General features: G+C 45.1%; 1 protein-coding gene across 5 annotated transcripts in view; it reads left to right on the top strand.

The window, feature by feature from the left end:
* The window catches only part of Sntg2 (syntrophin gamma 2), a 204,355-nt gene extending 188,118 nt beyond the window's left edge, over nucleotides 1-16,237 (top strand). For 4 of the 5 annotated variants that reach the window (XM_085690810.2, XM_048439847.3, XM_085690812.2 and 1 more), the window contains 2 exons: nucleotides 1,539-1,649; nucleotides 15,467-16,237. In XM_085690810.2, the coding sequence (XP_085546936.2) occupies nucleotides 1,539-1,649; nucleotides 15,467-15,598 (243 nt within the window). In that variant the 3' untranslated portion in view covers nucleotides 15,599-16,237. Of the gene's footprint in view, nucleotides 1-1,538; nucleotides 1,650-7,204; nucleotides 7,441-15,466 lie in introns of those variants that run through there. The other variant, XM_085690809.2, reaches the window with a different exon arrangement.
* The last annotated feature ends 1,590 nt before the right edge of the window (nucleotides 16,238-17,827 follow it).

Here is a 17,827-nt window from a genome sequence, read left to right on the forward strand (position 1 = left end):
TGCTACTAACTGGAGAATTTCCAGAATGGTGGAGTTCTGCTTTCCTCGCCTGGTGGATGGTCCTCCATCATAGCGGCGATACTCCAGTTTGCTCGATGCGGTGATAGCATTTATGCAGCCCGATCCCCAGGCTGGAATCCCATAATTCTAGGAGGCTGAGTTAAGACTTGAGGAGGTAGAGACACAGAGAGACCAAATTCAAAAGAAGAAGGAAGTGAATGGTAGATGGGAAGATATGGAGGTCACTCTGCTAGAAACAAGACGTCGGAATTCCTGTGTCAAAACGCCTGTGGATGCCACCAGGCACGCCAAAGAGAGTATTGGTGTCATGTTCCACCTGCAATGCCTTAAAAGCCCAAAGTGTTCTTGAATGAGTGAGAAGTGACTGTCAGCGAAACTGCGAATGCGGAAGTCAAAGCGGAAGCTCTTATGTCTAATATATGTGTTCCATGTAGCTGGAGATCTGTGTTTTAGTCGCTAATACCACACAAAGATGCCTCCAGCTCCAGGATGGAGAAGCCGAGTGTGGAGATCCTTCAGCCTTTATTCCTCCAGTGGGAAACCCAGGGCCCTTTCAAATTCATCTCCTGCTGCTTTAACTAAAGCAAGCAAGCACCATCATTGTCATGATCTCCTGGCAGCCAATCTGGGCTCTGAGTTCCCAGCTTGTATACCCAGCCTGAGTACGGAGGCTCAATCCCCTACCCAGTGGGGTTCAGAGTTTGGAAATTAAGTAGCTGCCTTAGACCATAGGCAGAAATGACATTCATGGTTTTCAGAAATAGTTTTCTTAAAAAAAAATGAAATTACGTTTAAAGTTCATGAGAGAAATCATGATAAATTTGAAACAAATGACTCTTGGTTATTAAGGACAACTCGCTATACAAGTGTCGTCCAGCCAAAGGTGCGTATGGCATTTCCATGCTTAGGACGTGAGGGTTCTATTTTCTTGTTTTGTGAGGAAGGTTTTCCCTTGCTGGTTTGGAGCTCACTATGTGAACCAGACTTGCCTCAGACTTGTGGTTACTCCCCGTTTCAGCCTCCTGAGAGTTGAGGTGGTATTTTACCTCTGAAACATGTCAGCACATGCTAAGGGAGCTTGAAGCCGTTGTGTAAGGCAGCATTGCCCACACTGCCCTGTTGATTCTCGGGAACCTGAGACTAAATGACAATATGTAGCCACTGTGGGGTTATGTAGGTGGGATCCAAACTTTCTATGTGAACTGAACTGTGGCAGCATCCTACTGGTAAGAGACGGGCCTTCAGTGGACTTATAGTTCTGCAGGCAAATAAGGAAGTAATGGTCTTGAAAAACTTCCAGGGTCGGTACAGGAAGACAAGGAAGGTAAAAGCAGGGTGCAGACTAGAAAGGCTAGCGTGCAACCCTGAGCTGGCTGGGCATGGGGGTCAGCCTCTACACACAGAATGCAGACATGTCATAAGAAATGGCATTTACCCAGATATGTGCTTTACGTTATGAGACATTCAGTGGATATAATATAACTTATGAATCACTCATTCGCTTCATTTCTCCTCAGAACGTCCTCTGGAGATTCAAGTTCTCTCAGCTTAAGGGATCTTCAGACGACGGGAAAACTCGAGTAAAGCTGCTGTTTCAGAATCCAGACACCAAACAGATCGAGACAAAGGTAAAACTTGCACATACCACATCCGGAGAGAAGGGTCAGCTGGTAAAGAGGCGTGGAAAGGAAACAAGCTCATCCTAAACCTGGAAGTCAACTTAACAAACCTAGGACTAATATTTTTCCACTGAGAGTTTGTGTCCTGAAATGGTGACAGATGACACAAAGTATTTAATTCCATCAAAATCCACAAATTGCTTAGTAAATAGTAGCAAAGACTTTAAAATGTTCTAGAAGCCAAAATCTAATAGGAGAGTATTGCAAACTACATTGTCTGATGGAATACCTACAGAAACAAATATAAGAAAAAGTCCCCTATCCCTTTCTTTCTTTTCTCTCTCTCTTTTTTTTTAAGAATTTTTAAATACAATCTTTTCTCATTTTGCCTAGCTGTCCCCTCCTTCTGCCCCACCCTTTGCCCTACCCCACCCCCATCCACTCCTCAGAAAGGGTAAGGCTTCCCATGGGGAGTCAACATAGTCTGACCAAGGTCTTCCTTCCCTATATCTAGGCTGAGCAAGGTATCCCTCCAAAGGGAATGTGCTCCAAGATGTCACTTCAAGCACTAGGGATAAATCCTGGTCCCACTGCCAGTGGCCCCACAGACTGCCCAAGCCTCCCAACTGTCTTCTGCATTCAGAGGGCCTAGTTTGGTCTTATGCAGGTTTCCCACCTGTTAGTCCGGAGTCAGTGAGCTCCCACTTGCTTGGGTTAGCTCAAGCTTGTGATTTCCCCATTATGGTCTGCCCTTCCCCTGTAATCAGATTGATCGCTGCCTTAATTGTCATCATAGAACCTTCATCCAGTAACTGGTGGAAGCAGATGCAGAGATCCACAACAGAGCCCTGGGCCAAACTCCTGGAGTCCATCACAGAGAGGGAGGAGCAGTATTATGAGCAAAAGGGTCAAGACCATAATGGGGAAACCCAGAATTGCTTTCTACGTAGAAGAGAAATTGTGCAGAATTGCTTGAGGCTTCCATGGATAGAATTGGCCAAGGCCAGTGGGATATGTACTTCCTAGGTAGTCTGTGGAGACTTCTGGATATACAGCCCTGAAGGGAAGTAGGAAGTTGTGGGCTCCTGAGGTGGGACATGCAAGCTCTAGGTTCTGAGTGTAGGCAGATTGGTTGTGAAGCCCTGAGGTGAGGGCAGACTATAGAGGTTTGAAGTGATACGTGGAGGGAGACAGATTGTGGAGCCTTGAGTTTGGGAGGAAGGCTATGGAGTCTTGAGCAGGCAGAAGGGTGTGAAACTGTGGGGGTGGGGCAACCTGTGAAGCTCTGGGTCTGGACAGGCTGCAGACTCTTGTGAAGTTAGAAGTTGGGGAGATGAGACTGTCTCACACTGCACTGTCAGGAGAGGTTGCCTCCTGCCGCTCCACAATGAGTTAAGTTCTGTGGTCTGAGTGGGAATGACTGAGTGGGGGCAGTCGGGTAGAGAGCGACTCGCAAACACATTCAAGTCAGGATTTCTGCTTCCCCCTGGTCTGTGCATTGATGGGGCACCCACGGCTGGGAGGGACCTGCCACCCTTCCCCGCATGGGTCCTTCTCCAGTCTGGGAGTCACAGGGCCCTGAGGATTTGGGCTCAAAATATGCTTAAGGCACTGTTGTTCCCTGGAGCACAAGCTGAAGGAACAGCACCTGCTTGCCTGATATCTGAGATGCCCCTTAGCAGAAGGTACAGTGTGGGCTAAAGGTATAATTTCCTATCTTACCATCAGTCAGTCAACTGCAGGTTGGCTTGTTGAGAGAGGGGTGGGTGTATCAGTGTGAGACGAATTTGAATTAATGTGTAGTGATCTGAAATGAACGCTAACTTCCCTGTGGCCCTTAGATTATGTGGGTTTCCATCCTAGTGGGTATAGAGGAGAAAGATCTAAGGTTTGCAGAGGTTATAGAAATGAATACTGCGTCAATAATGCTAAAATTTTAAACATTCTGTGGGGCTCTTTTTAAGGAAAATATGAGAAATCTGACATACACGCATAGAGATGTTTAGGAGGTGTGTGGATACATCTCAACAAACTCAAGTGCGCAAACTTGCAGCCCAACCCGGATGCTTCACAAATCTCAGACTCCCAGGGCTTCTCTTGGGACACAAGCAGGGAATAGGCAGAAAAAGGCTGAGGCTTTAACTGAAGTGAAGCAAGAGCCAGGGGCACCTCCTGGGCTTTGGAGGCTTCTGCAGGTACAGACCAGAGCTCATGGGGATGAGGCTCACATAACCCCACTCAGCTCAGAAATAATTTCCCTAGCTGCATCTGCTAGGGCTTATGAACCAGCAAAACAAGTTAGACCTCTAGGTATTCTTGGAATTAGCACACAGCCTCAATTCATTCTCTCTCGTGCAGTTCATGTATGTGCGCTTACATAGGTATGTGTACATATGCATGTGGGTGTACATACATGTGTATGTTCTGTGTGTAAAGGCCAGCGGTCAATGCTTGATATCTTTCTCAGTTTCTCTCTGCTTTATTTTTTGAGATGAGGACTCTGGACTGGAGCTCACTAATCCGGCTAGGCTGGCAGGCAGTGGGCTCTGAGAATCTACCTGTCTCCCCCTGTCCAGTGCTAGGTGGCTTATGCTGGCTTTGTGCAGCTGCTGAGTGTCTCCATTCAGGTCTTCTTGCTCGCATAGCACTTTGCCAACTGAGGCGCCTCTCCCACTTCTAAAGCTTTCGTAAGTGAAATATTTACTTTCCTGGAGGTCTGTTCAACTGACTAGTCATGTGACTTACAGTGAGATTATGAGGAAACACAGCCCAGGATAGTGGTGGAAGAAAAGCCCCCACCCCACAGCTGGCTCCTGCTGTGATGTGAAACTCCCCCATCCTAGCTTTGTTTGGGGGAACGTTGGTTATATTTAAATTTCTTATGCTTTCCTCTGTGTCTGAGGCTGAGCTTCTCAGGGTAGGTTAGATGGGTTATTTCTGCAGCCTGAGGTCCCCTGCACGTGTGTTTAATAAATGTGTTGTAAATTAATATAGTAACACTGAAAGAAAGAGAAACTTAGTACAGAAAGCACTGTCGGTTGTTGGGTGTGGTGGCACATGCCTGTGATCCCAGAGGTGGGGAAGTAGAGATAGGAGGATCCTGGGTTGGAAGTCATCCTTGGCTATGTACAAATTCAAGGCCACCCTGGGATACACAAGACTCTGGCTCAAGAAAGAGAGAGACTGGGGGAGGAGAAGAGAGGAGGAGGAGAAAGAGGAGGAGGGGAAATGAAAGGGAGGGTTGCCAAACAGACTCAGAGTTTTACAGGTTTCTCAGGAGAAAACACTTCCCATGATGCAAATGAAAGCCTTTCACCACTGCAGCCAGTGAGCTCATCTTAATCTTAATATCCCCCATCTGTATCCCTGCAACAAAGCACAGTTTAATGAAGAATAATTTTGTCTTTGGGAGAAACAATCACACTTAATTTTCACCCTCTAAGAGGGATTCCTGTATCATCAGGAAGTCAGTGAAGCCTATCAGATGCAGTGAGAAGGACCGGGCATAGGCAACTCTGAGCTGAGAGCAGCAGGCAGCAGACAGAACTGCCGGTCCGCCTTCCCGCAGAGCCCAATGCCAGGCATGCGTTGCTGCTGTTGCTGAGTTAGTCACACTGAAAAACCCTTCCGGGAAGCCAGAAGGAGCAAAGAGGGGCGGATGACCCAACCGAACCATAGACAGGTTGGAACATGGTCCATGAGCTGGAATCAGGAAGAGCTGAATGTATCATCTGCAGCAGCATGAGTTGAGACCTCTACAGTCTTAGAGTAGAGACTCTGAGATCCAGTGCCCCTCGGGTACAGCGCCCAGTCCCCAGTGTTCCTCAGAGACCTTTGATCGTGTGGTCCCACTCTGGCTTGCTCACACAGCTTAGCCATCCACCAGACAATATCACGTGGCTTTCTATAGCTCTGTTTTGTTTTGAGTACGCCCTGTCTGTTGTGGAATTAGAAGCACTGCGTCCTGTCTGTCCATGGAATTAGAATTATCATAGTAACAGAAACACATAGCTAAATGTGATCTCTAAGCAAGTGTGCAAGTCTTCTTCCACTAGGAAGACACCGGAAGAGGTGACGGGATACGTTTACCCCATCTAAGACGTCACCAGATGGGGGTTTTGGGGGCACACTATGGATGTTCATATCCCAAGCTAACTGAACAAGCGGCTCCTGCAGCAAGGTAGCAAGTGCCTGTGGAGCCTGTTCCTAAAGAAATCCATGAATCTTTTGCCCATGAGCTATAAGGAGGAAGGAAAAAAGGCCAAAGCAGGAAAAGCTTGGCATAATTAGACACTAGTAAGAGAGGGTTTGAGATGCTTTTCTAAAGTGAGGCACGGGAAGACACCAGGTATGTGCCAGCATGGAGCTGGATTTCAGGACTGCTTGGTTCACAGTCCTGGGAGCTTCAAGTCCTAGGTCCAGTCAGATCTGGCCTCTGGTATCTGAGGCTTCCTGGTTCACAAATACCACCTTCTCTGTGCCCTTACTTAGTGGGAGGATTTTGAAACAAGAACAAAAATGCCATCATGTGGGCCCCATCCATGTGACCCCCACCATCTCCAACATGTTCTTCTATCCCAGGGGACTAGGTTGTAACATGAACTGGAGGTGAGCACAGAATCTCAGATGAGCGCTATGTTTTCTTCTGCCTGTCTTCCCTACTCAGCAAGGCATGCCCAAGTGGGATTCTCATCGCCGTGCCTGATAGATAAGGAAGATGGAGAAGCAAGCTGACTGATGACCCACTAGAGACCACAAGGCTTCTTTCTGGTCATGCCACTCGGAGCTAGTTGACATCCTGCTGGAAATCAGGCCTGGAGCCAAGGTCCAGAGCCCTTAAACACACATACACATGCCCGATTCTTGACATGGACATCGTTTTCCAAGGCAGAAGCCTGTTTTGTGGGCAAGCATGGGGTGTGCTTGCAACAATCACCATCAGTTAAACTCAGTACAACACACATACAGTGTGTTTCAGGACCAGCACATCCCATTCTTTAGAAATGATTCTTTTTTTAAAATCAGAAATGAGCTATGAGCTTTTTGGAGGTAATAATAATAAATCATGCTGTCTGTTTAAAATTTAATCTTTAATCAAAATTTAAAGATTTTACTAGTGACAAGGAAAAGCTACCCAGCTAGATTATCAGAAAGCTCTGAGAGCTCCCCAAGTCACGTTCTTGTGTCCAGGGTCCCTTCTACAGGACAGATGCCACTCTCTGGGTACCAGTCAGGTTTGAGGAGAGACAGAGAACCCCCATCACTGGAAGTGAGCGTAGGCTGAAGCATCACAGAGATGAGGCTCCGTCTGGAAATAGGCACTATCTAGAAAGCTAATTGAGTTCCTGGGAACTTTATCAAAGGATTGATCTCCACATACGAAGGGCACCCTGTCCCCATGGACAAACAACACATGTGTGTGTTGGGCACCCAGAAGCATGGCTGACCTCGCTGCACGTGCTGTAGACTCACTTTATCTGTATCCAAGGAAACCGCCTAGATTAGTCCTTCTACGTCCACTTTATTAACCATTTTGCTTCTAATTATAGTTTATTAAATAACAGATTGTACAAGCAGAGACAGCTGGACCCAATTTCCATCCCTGTTTTGGAATGCCAGTGTGCTCTCATTGATCGCTGGCCCTGGAGATGAGTGAAGGCTGAAGATTTGGGTTCAGAGCAGCATCATCCGTGTTAGTGGTGAACGAAAAGTCAATCTGAGAACTATGTTTTTAAAGGAGAAACAGACGCACATGTGCTGGTATGCCTCCCTCCCAAAAAGGGGGGTGGATGGAGGTTATCGCCCTGCTGTCCTTCCTAGAACAGGAAGGAAAGACAAGGGACTGCACTGGGCAGCCTTACAGAGGTTAATGATGTACCAGGGGCAAAGGAGATACTGGGGCGTGAACAGCCGCTGGTTTCTTGCATTTGTAAACTATTTGAACTTCCCAATAACCCGAAGGTATCTTTCCAGTGCATCTCTATCAATATTTTACCCTTCAACATTAAATGAAAAATGAGAGAAGTTCTATACTGTCCTTCAAGATATTGACCTTGGTCGAATAAAATGGGCAAGAGTTATTTATCTTTGTCAGTACTTGGAAATTTCCAAATAAAATATTTACCAGCACAGAAAAAAAAATGTGAAACTGCGGGCACTCTTCCTCCCTGGCTTTCGCGCTCTCAGTATGTGTCTGAGTTATTCTGGATCCCCTGCGAACTGCAAAAACTGAATTAGTTAAAAACAGCCTTGCCAACGGGTTGTCGTTCATCTTAAAATATGTGGAAACAGCAAAAGTGATAGAGCCAGGGTCACTGGTAGAAGTCAGTTTGTTTGATTATTTAACATCCTGCCATGGTCAATAAAATACATTAATTTGTAATTCTGTTATTAGCTAAAAAAGAAAAATTAAGAATGTGAGCCAGAGGTGCTGGAGAGATGGCTTGGTGGTTAAAAACACATACCGCTCTTGTAGAGGACCCAAGTTCACTTTACAGGACCCATGCCCTACAGCTTGCAATGCCTATAACTCAACTCTAGGGAATCTGCTTCCCTGTTTGGACCACTAGCGGTATCTGTAGTCACATGTACATACCCCAGCATAAACATACAACCATACACATAATTAAAAATAAACATCCTTTTAGAAAAGGATGTGACCAGGGAAAGTCTAGAAGAGATGGATTACAGAGCCAATGTTGAAGGTGACGGCAAATATTTTAAAACCAGGTGTTAGGATTCCTGACAAACAAACACTTGGCTTTAAAATATTTGTCATAGTTTGAATCTATGCCCATATATGTGAGTGCTTAGTCACCAAGGATTGAACTATTTGAAAGGATTAGAAGGATTAAGCGGTGTGACCTTGTTGGAGTAAATATGGCCATGTTGAAGGAAGCATTGAATTTTGAGGTTTTAAAAACCCCTGCCAGGCCCAGTCTCTTTCTACCTGTGGATCAGGATGTGAAACTCTCAACTACTTCTCCAGCACCATGAATGCATGCTCCTATGTTCCCTGCCATGATGATAATGGACTAAGCCTTTGAAACTGTAAGAAACCCTCTAATTAAATACCTTCTTTTATAAGATTTCCCATGGCCATAATGTCATCTCAAGCAATAGAACACCAATGAGAACAAATATGAGCTTTGGAGAAGAGATGACAGGCTATTTCCAGGGGTCATGTTTTAAAATATCCTCTACCCAGTGGCTATGAGAAGCCACAAATAGGTACCTGTTTGAGTTGAGACTGAAATGTCCACCACATGTGTTGGATCTCTTGGGCCCCAACTGGTGGTGCTGATTTTAGAGGTTGTATAGACTTCAGTACAGAGTCTAGTTAGCAGACCTGAGTTGCTTGGAGTAGGACTTGAAGGTTATATATCTGCTTCTGGTTCTGGCTGAGATCTCTGTTTTCTGATCTTTCAAGCTCTAAAGAGCTGCCACAGCTCCACACAATCCTGTCACTATGAGCATCATGTTAGGTCCTGGGGCCTAACATGGTGGACTGCAATCTCCTGAAATCTAGAACCAAAGTAAAATCCCCTCCCTTAAGTTCCTTCTGGAAGATACCCTGTGACAGTGATGAGAAGTAGCTAATTTAAAACTGAAATCTTTGTACCTGTGTTTCCTCCTTTGTATGCCATACAAGTATTCCTATATAACTTTATGATAAACTTAAATTTATTTTGTTTAAGAGAAGCACTTTATGACTTCTTATTGTCACATCTGAATTGCCAATATCACCATTCTTCTACATTCTGGTCACCATTACGTAATGATAAGGGTCACTGCGGTACCGTGATAGTTGATCTGATAACAGATGGTTCCCAAATGACTAGCAGCAGGCAGTGTAGCCAGTGTGTAGACACAGAGAGAGGGATGTCTCACATCCCGGGTAGCCAGTGTGTAGACACAGAGAGAGGGATGTCTCACACCCCAGGTAGCCAGTGTGTAGACACAGAGAGAGATGTCTCACATCCCGGGTAGCCAGTGTGTAGACACAGAGAGAGGGATGTCTCACATCCCGGGTAGCCAGTGTGTAGACACAGAGAGAGGGATGTCTCACATCCCGGGTAGCCAGTGTGTAGACACAGAGAGAGGGATGTCTCACATCCCGGGTAGCCAGTGTGTAGACACAGAGAGAGGGATGTCTCACATCCCGGGTAGCCAGTGTGTAGACACAGAGAGAGGGATGTCTCACATCCCGGGTAGCCAGTGTGTAGACACTAGAGAGAGGGATGTCTCACACCCCAGGTAGGGCAGAGAAAACAGTGTGTGACTCCATCCAGTCACACAGATCGGTGGGCAACGTAAAACTTACCAATTGTTGACTTCTGGAAATCTCCAGTATTTTTATATTGCAGTGAGCTACATGTAGCTAAGACTCAGAAAGTAAAACCACAGACAGTCTACCCAAGCTGATGCAAGTAAATTCCAAATGCAGTGAGAAGAGACTCCTTTGAGGAGAGTGGTTTGTTCTTACACTCTCCATTAGTCCCTCCAGCTCCAGTCTGTGCCTTGAGCTGATCGTCCCTTCTTTTCCTGCTCCCATCCTCCCCCTCTGGCCTCAGTCTGTCTCTCTGTCTCTTCTGTGCATCTCTGTCTCTGTGCCGGTCTGTCTGTCTGTCTGTATCTATTCATCTATCTATCTATCTATCTATCTATCTATCTATCTATCTATCTATCTATCTATCTATCTATCTTCCATTGGTTACCTCACCATTTCTGGAGTACACCCCTTTCATTGCAGTCCTGGTGCCTTTGGGGATCTCTCAACTGGGTTGTGCCAACAAACACCAACCCGATTCCTGTGCATATCTGCCCTCTCAAAGCTGACATTGACTTCCTTTCTAGATCTAGCTCATGCCCTCATCATTTCTCGTGGGCACTTGTCCTCTCCTGAAGGGAATTCCTATCCCAAAGACTCCCCTTCTGTCTCATGTCCTTGCCCTACAGACACCGTTCTGTTTCTCTCCTAAACACCCTCCATCCACGGCTTCCTGTGCTTCCTGGAGGGTTGTCCTTAGAGTGGTGTTTGTGGTTCTGTGCCATGACCTTAGGGACATCCAGTACCTACTCAGCACGTTTTCTCCCTGATGCTACCCATACACAGACCCACAGTCACCACCTGCTTTGACTTTTGGTCCTTGGTTCCTGTCTTTTTCTGGAATGCCTCTATCCATACCTCTGTCCAAAAGCAGAAATGTTTGTTCAAGGATTGATATGCATGGGAACGTACCATCAAAATGACTCTTCTATTTCTCGGCACCTTTACTGTGGGGTTACTGGCCCTGTTCCCTATTCCTCCCAATTGATGGCACCTGAGTGTCCCTTCAACAGCACACATAGTCCTCAGGGTATTCCCAGGATAGAGACAGCCAGAGAGTGAGGAGGTTGAGTAAAGCTGAAACCGCCCTTGAGAGACTCTCAGGAGTCCTGGTGATGCAGGGTTGCTCGGAGTATCTCCCATTTCAGACAGCTTGCATTTGTTGACACTATAGTACCAAATTCTTAAAACTCTATCAGGACAGCATAGAAGCCCCTGGGGCTTCTTGGATCCCTGGCACAAGTGACATTTCTGCAACTAATTGGCCCTGTCACTTTGGAAGATTGCTTTAAACCTCCATTTCCTCATTTGAAAACTGGAAATGGTAGCCTCTGACTCTTATCTCACTTTACATTGTAGCTTTGAGGCTGATTATTTTATTATGCTGATAAAGAAATTATATCCACGTCACACTGATGTTGCTCTAGTGATGGTCCTCTGCTCTCTGCCATCTTAGTTCATCACACAGGGATGCTGAGGATGGTGTGGGGTCACGGTTTCACTGACAGGGTTATTACCACCAAGATACACAGTCTCCTGGCTGCCCAGCTCAACCGTGCACTATATTTAATCAGAACCCCACCAGATTCATTGAGCAAATTTTCAGACAATGTATTAGCCACGTGGTAAGTCATTTATAACTTAAAGACAATCCTGGTAAGACTATTGTCACCAGAGCAAGAAACAAAAGTCAGAAACATTGGGAGCAACTAACAGTGTCCCACTGTGTGCCTGCACAGTCAACCAATGGAATGACCAGAGTCTGAATTCCAAGGTGGCATCTCTGTGTCAAAGACATTAGCCATCAACTCAGCTCCAGGCTGTGCTGGGACAGGTAAGCAGGCACAAGTCATCAGTCAGGACTTCTTTCCAGATTTGCCTTCTTCACCTCAGAAACTGAGCAATACTGAAGAGTGGGCTCCACTGACAATGAGCTATCATTAAATACAGAAGTACCTTTATTTAAAACAGTATAATATATCACATCCCACCAAGAATCTCGGCTTCTCATGGCTCTATTGCACTGGTGGCCAGTGGCCATCTGGAGGCCCCAATTCTTAAAATGTCAAGTATGTTTGAAAAGTACCTATGTCACTCCTGGAGAAAACAGCCTCACTGGTGTGGGAAGCAACAGTTTATAGTTACAGATATTATCTGGCTTTCCCTGCTTTTCTCCCAACTTGTTTTTTAAAAAGAATTATCTTTACAATTATAATTTATAATTATAACTTATTTATAATTATCTTTATAATTTCAGGCCTGTAGGACAAATTTGGAGAAGGATGCTATGTCCCTGCTGTACAAATTCCTGTTCAAGTGTACAGATTTTCTTCCTCAGCAGGTAGAAGGTGGCAGCCCGCCACTACCTGTGACATAGTTTGAGGGCCAACAGGGAGAGGCAGTCGCAGAGATAGCACTGGGATCACCCTGATGTCATATTCAACAGAAGCCAAACATGGCTTTGGCTAACAACACTTACAAAGGTGCAATTCGGGATGGCCCTGCTGGCAGCGTCTGCTTAGGATCTAAGCAGAGCCGCGGGTATCATGATTGACCCTTGGCTGAACCAAGGGTGTTCTGTGAAATGTTCAGATTCTGTATTTGGATCAACACTGACTCTCGCTCCAGAAGCTTACACTTGATTCCTGGATAGGAACGCTCTCGACTGAGACTTCGCGGGGAGCCACTCTCTTGTGATAGCCTTCTCAAAATCTTTTGATGTGGCTTCAATTTACCATGCCAGAAAAACACCAAGTCTGCTTTGGGATCTGTGTCTCAATGCCAGGGGCCATCTGGCTGCCGCTTCCAGTGTGCCGTGCTGTTATTGAGTAAATTGTAGGAATTTGTAAAGCAATTTTCAGCCCCCATACATAAAGCCCAGCTGCTGGCGCGCACATGCTGTGGGCTTTGTGGCTCTGTCCTTCTCCTTGTCCCCTTGAGAAGGTGATGACTACCGGGAGGCAGGCACAGACTGAAGTCGAGTTTTGCTAAGCTTGCAAGAATCTTGTGTTTGCTCTAGACTATTACTTGGTCTTTCTCTCTTCTGGCAAAAAAATCATAACAAATAAAAAATCCTGACCACCGTCTCATGGTGTGTGGAGAACAAAAGGATCCTGCATGGTTGATGTTGGGCAAAGGAGCTCAGTAACTCATGGATCCTGCAAACACCCAGAATGGCGGCACCGTGCAGCAAGTACAGGGCTTCACAGTGAAAAGCCTTTAGCAATATAAAGGGAGCCCTAAGCATCTAGAATATCTTGTTAATTACTCAGACCAAAAAAAAAAAAAAAGAGAGAGAGAGAGAGAGAGAGAGATCAAAGTAACATATTCTTTCGTGCAGGTAAAATCAAGGTTAAGCTTCACCTGCATGCAAAGGAGGCTCTTACATTGGCAGACCGAAAAGAGAACCCTTTGGTCACAGGCGTAAGGAGTGGAGGACAGCTTTCAAGTATAAGAGACTCCATCCCCATGTCCTTTCTGTCTCTGGCCAGATATGACACCATGGGATTCATTTTCCACCTGGCTCACTCTCTCCATGGGCCAGCAGTGTAACATGAGGGGGCTGTTTGTTTGTGTTTTCTGTTCCGCCCCGTTCCCCCAGCTGTTTAGTCCCAAAGTAAAAAAACACAGAGATCTCTATTATTTATAAAGCTGATTGGCCCATTAGGTCAGGCTACTTATTAGCTAACGCTCACATCTTGTTTAACTCATTTTTCTGATCTATGTTAGCCATGTGGCTCAGTACCTTTTTCAGTAGGGCAGCTCACGTCCTGCTGCTTTGGTGATCTGGGCAAGAGTGCGAGGAATTGACTTCCTCCTCCCCAGAATTCTCCTGCTCTCCTTGCATCATTTCCACTTCCTGTCTGGTTTTCCCACCTACACCTCCTGCCTGGCCAATCAGCATTTATTTAAAACATGACTGACAGACAGACAGAATACAGACAATTCTCCTGCACAGCAGCCCAACTTCTTGGTTATTTCCAAGGGAAATCTCCTTTCCACTTTCCTGCATTACCCTCCCATTGTTCTCTGGTTGCTTGAGGGTCCTGAGTGTCGATACAGGAGCAGTTTCTAAAAGGAATGGAAAAGATAACAAAAGAGGCCTTTGGGCCCAGTCTTCTGTAAAAAAAGGTAGAGGATGGTTTCCTCTGGTATGGAGTCCTTGCCTTAGGGAGAGAAGTGCCTGAGTAAAACCCACAGGGGTTCAGTGGCAGGGGAGGGTCTTCACACCTGTGGAGAGCATCCATCCCTCCTGTAGGGAGGGGGACTGACTTGCTATCCCAGAGGTCCTGCCTGGTCAGGCTTCAAGGAGCACAACTGGGGGTCTGACAAGCCTAAGTGAGCCGTCCTCCTGAAAATGAAGCTTAACCTGTGGTGTTGTCTCGGCAGATTAGACTATGATAGAATTTTGCTGAAACTGAATAAATAGGGTATCAGTCGATGAAGTCACCTTAAGGGCATTGTGCTGTTCTTCACCATATTGAACCAATACAGAAGAGATTAAAAAAAGCATCAATGATACATTCAGAACGTCTCCCCTGCCTGTTGGGTGGATAGCAGGTTGGGATGTATTTGTATTCCAAGATACTAAGACTGATTTTCCCAATAACATCATGACATTTGAAGACTGTTCAACTTACGTTAAGCCTTGAAAACTCATTGCCAACTTTGCTGGTTTGGGCTGGGGACTTCATTTGGGGAAGTGTGTGAGGAAAGGAATAATGCCACAGACTAGCAGATGGCTCCGAGGCAGGTGACTTGCATTTGATCCCCAAAACCATGCTAGAAGGAGGGAGATGGCTCCATAAACTTGTCCTCTGATCTCCATTGGTATTTGCAAGCTTTAAGGTGTGGAAGTAAGACCTAGGAATTTAAGTTATTTTTCATATGCTCTATGGTGGTGACGTCCACAATCTCCTAAAGAACCCCAGTCTCGAGTATCATTTCTTCCTTTCGTTGGCATGACAACTGGGTGAGGAGCAACCAAGGTCTCTCCCTATGTGTGCTACTCAACAGCAGGGCTCTAGTTGTCCTTCCAAAAATACCCATTACAAATCACACATGGAAGCATGCACATGTGCAACCAGGGTAAGCAAACAGCCAGTTCCGCCGCCATGAAACTCTCATCCAAATGTCACTGTTAGCCCTGGCATTTCCAGCTTGTGGTGAAGACAGAAATCATAACTCTGATCTTCAGGTCTACCTAAGACAGCACAACTAAGGAAGAATTCAAATAGAGGGATTGCATGTCACCCTGTATGGAGATCAAGGACACACATCCTGAATTGTCAGAGTATCAATACAAATGACAGTATATCGATCTTTTTAAATCTGTGTGGATCCTGCTATGCTGCCTTAATTTTAACATTACCTGTTTCAATGTGTATTTGTGCTTATTTGGAGAAAGAGTCTTGGAATGCACAAAGAGCTGAGTTTGCTGAAATGTTGCCATAGTGCATCTTCCCAGTGACCACAGTCCCGTTTCATTTCCCCTCAGGAGCTGGAGTTCCAGGACTTGACAGCCATCCTCCACTGTATCCACTCCTTCATTGCCGCCAAGGTGGCCTCTTTGGACCCTGGGTTCATGGACAGCCAGAGTATGGCAAGGAGATACCTGTGCAACAGCTAAAATGAGTCCGGAGAGTGCTACAAGCAATTAAATTATTTTCTTAAGGAACCAATCTTTCCTGCACAATGTTGCAACTTTGTGTGGTTTTATAATGAGCCTATAGTTGTGATACCAATAAAGACATCACTAGTTTCACAGATGGGTCAGACTGTTGAATCTGACAATGGGATACAGCTCTGACCAGCCACCGTGGTGATGGGAACTCAGGGTCCTCTGAAACTGTCCCATCCAGCCTGTCTCAAACAGACAGTGATGCGACGCCACAGTCTACTGCTTGCATTCGTGAAATACAAATTTTATTTTTGCAAAGAGTCCGGTAGGAGAGCGAGAAGCCACGGCTTACTCTTTCTTAGAAGGAATGACTTCCCACAGGCAGATTGGCGACTCTCCCTTTGTCCCAGGTGGGACTGGCATTTGGGTTGAGAAAGGAGTAGGGGGTAAGGGAATTTGAATTATTTAGTTTTATATTAAATGCTTACATGTTTATTATGTAATTGAATTATATGTCATTTAAATGTGAATTCTATTTTTTCCTAATTAATCAAATACAGCACATGCTTTGGTTTCCTTGTCTTTCATATTGTTTATAACTTCTAATCTGGGACTTTTCTATTTTCTTATTAAAAACAATTTAATGGAGTGATTGAGTTTCCTTTCAGAAATTGAGGCTGTGGTTAGGAAAAGGTGTGACTGTGCTCTCATTTCTGAGGGCCTCTAGAAAAGGGTGAACATAAACTATGAGACTGTAGAGCACAGGAGCCTAAGGAAACACATGTGCCTCGTGGGAAGCAGAGGGAAACACCACAGGGGTCGAGCTGTCCTTCAGACCTGGAGGCAACGAAGGTTTCAGCAACCAGCCATAGCTCCCTGACTGCCCTTCACCCATGTTTATCTGACATCTGGGAGGAAGGAAAAAGTTTTAACATAACAAATATAGTATTGTTTTTCTTGCTGAAATGATAACATTCTTACCTAATGTATATCCATCACATAACTAAAATATGTGTTATACTTGACACCCTCTGAACGCTTTAGGTTCCTCTCAGACTCAAGTAGGGGTGGAGTTCTCCTCCCAGTCTGCCCTACAAGTGGTTTTCATGGAGGACTAGACAGCATTGTCTATGTGGAGGTTGATTGACATGTTTCTACTCAAGCTTCTGTTAGTGTGAATGTCTATAACAACACTAGTTAAAACTTCTGTGAACATTCACTTGGGAAAAAGAATGATAAATTCCCTCACTCCAAATCCTCTTTTGGGACATAATCTCTAATTTGGATGGAGTTTTCTTTATATATATATATATGTGTATATATATACATATATATATACACACACATATATATATGCATATATATATATACATATATAGCCAAATCCACTCAAAATTGGAAAGTGTTCTGGACTAGAATTGATGAAATGGGGAATATTTTTCATTTTGCTTTTACAAAATATCTCAATATCAAAAATGGATCTTACTGGATACCAGAGAAGGTCCCAGCATTTCCCCAGCAGATTGTAGCCTGCAGTATATTTTCACATTTGTGTGAACTCACAGCTCTTTCTGAAAGACGCCATTTTTCAAAAACAAGCAGATGCTCGCTGTCTTCTGCACATTGCACAGGTGCCAAGTATTGCACCTGGAATGGCCACATGCACATTTTAAGCCTAGGCTCCTCCAGGTGCCAAACCCTTCACCATTCTCAGAAGAAGATGCCTCCAGGATCTTAGCATCTGTTTCCGCTCAGCCCTTCACAATGGGGAAGGGGTCAGAAATTGTTTGATTTTTTTTTTAAATTTGGGTTCTATAGTTAATCTTAAGATGGCCTCAGCTCTATATTTCTATTAGAAAATTACAAGAATCAGCTGTGATCTCTGGAGAGGCCATTTGTAGTCTCCCACTGGGTCCTTGCAGCTCACAGCTCACAGCTCACTTAGGTGAAGGTAAAATCAGTCTTGGGCTCTCGGTGCCAGGGTGAAGACCCTGAGGCTTCTGAGCCTCTCCATGAGGCTGGCAATGAGCAAAACAGCATCCCCAGTGCCCATCACATCCCACTGGGTGTTCGTAGCGCTACCAAACAATGCGTAGACTCTGAAATGATAACGGCAATTATCTTATAAACATGATCATTTATGCATATTATGTCTCATTTGAATAGTAAGAACAGAAAGCTTTCTATTAATGAAATGTGAGTAATGGTGAAGAATCTCATTTTGAAAATTATTTCAAT

Source organism: Myodes glareolus, chromosome 6 (genome assembly GCF_982192425.1).
Source record: "Myodes glareolus chromosome 6, mMyoGla1.1, whole genome shotgun sequence".
Classification (NCBI taxonomy): domain Eukaryota; kingdom Metazoa; phylum Chordata; class Mammalia; order Rodentia; family Cricetidae; genus Myodes; species Myodes glareolus.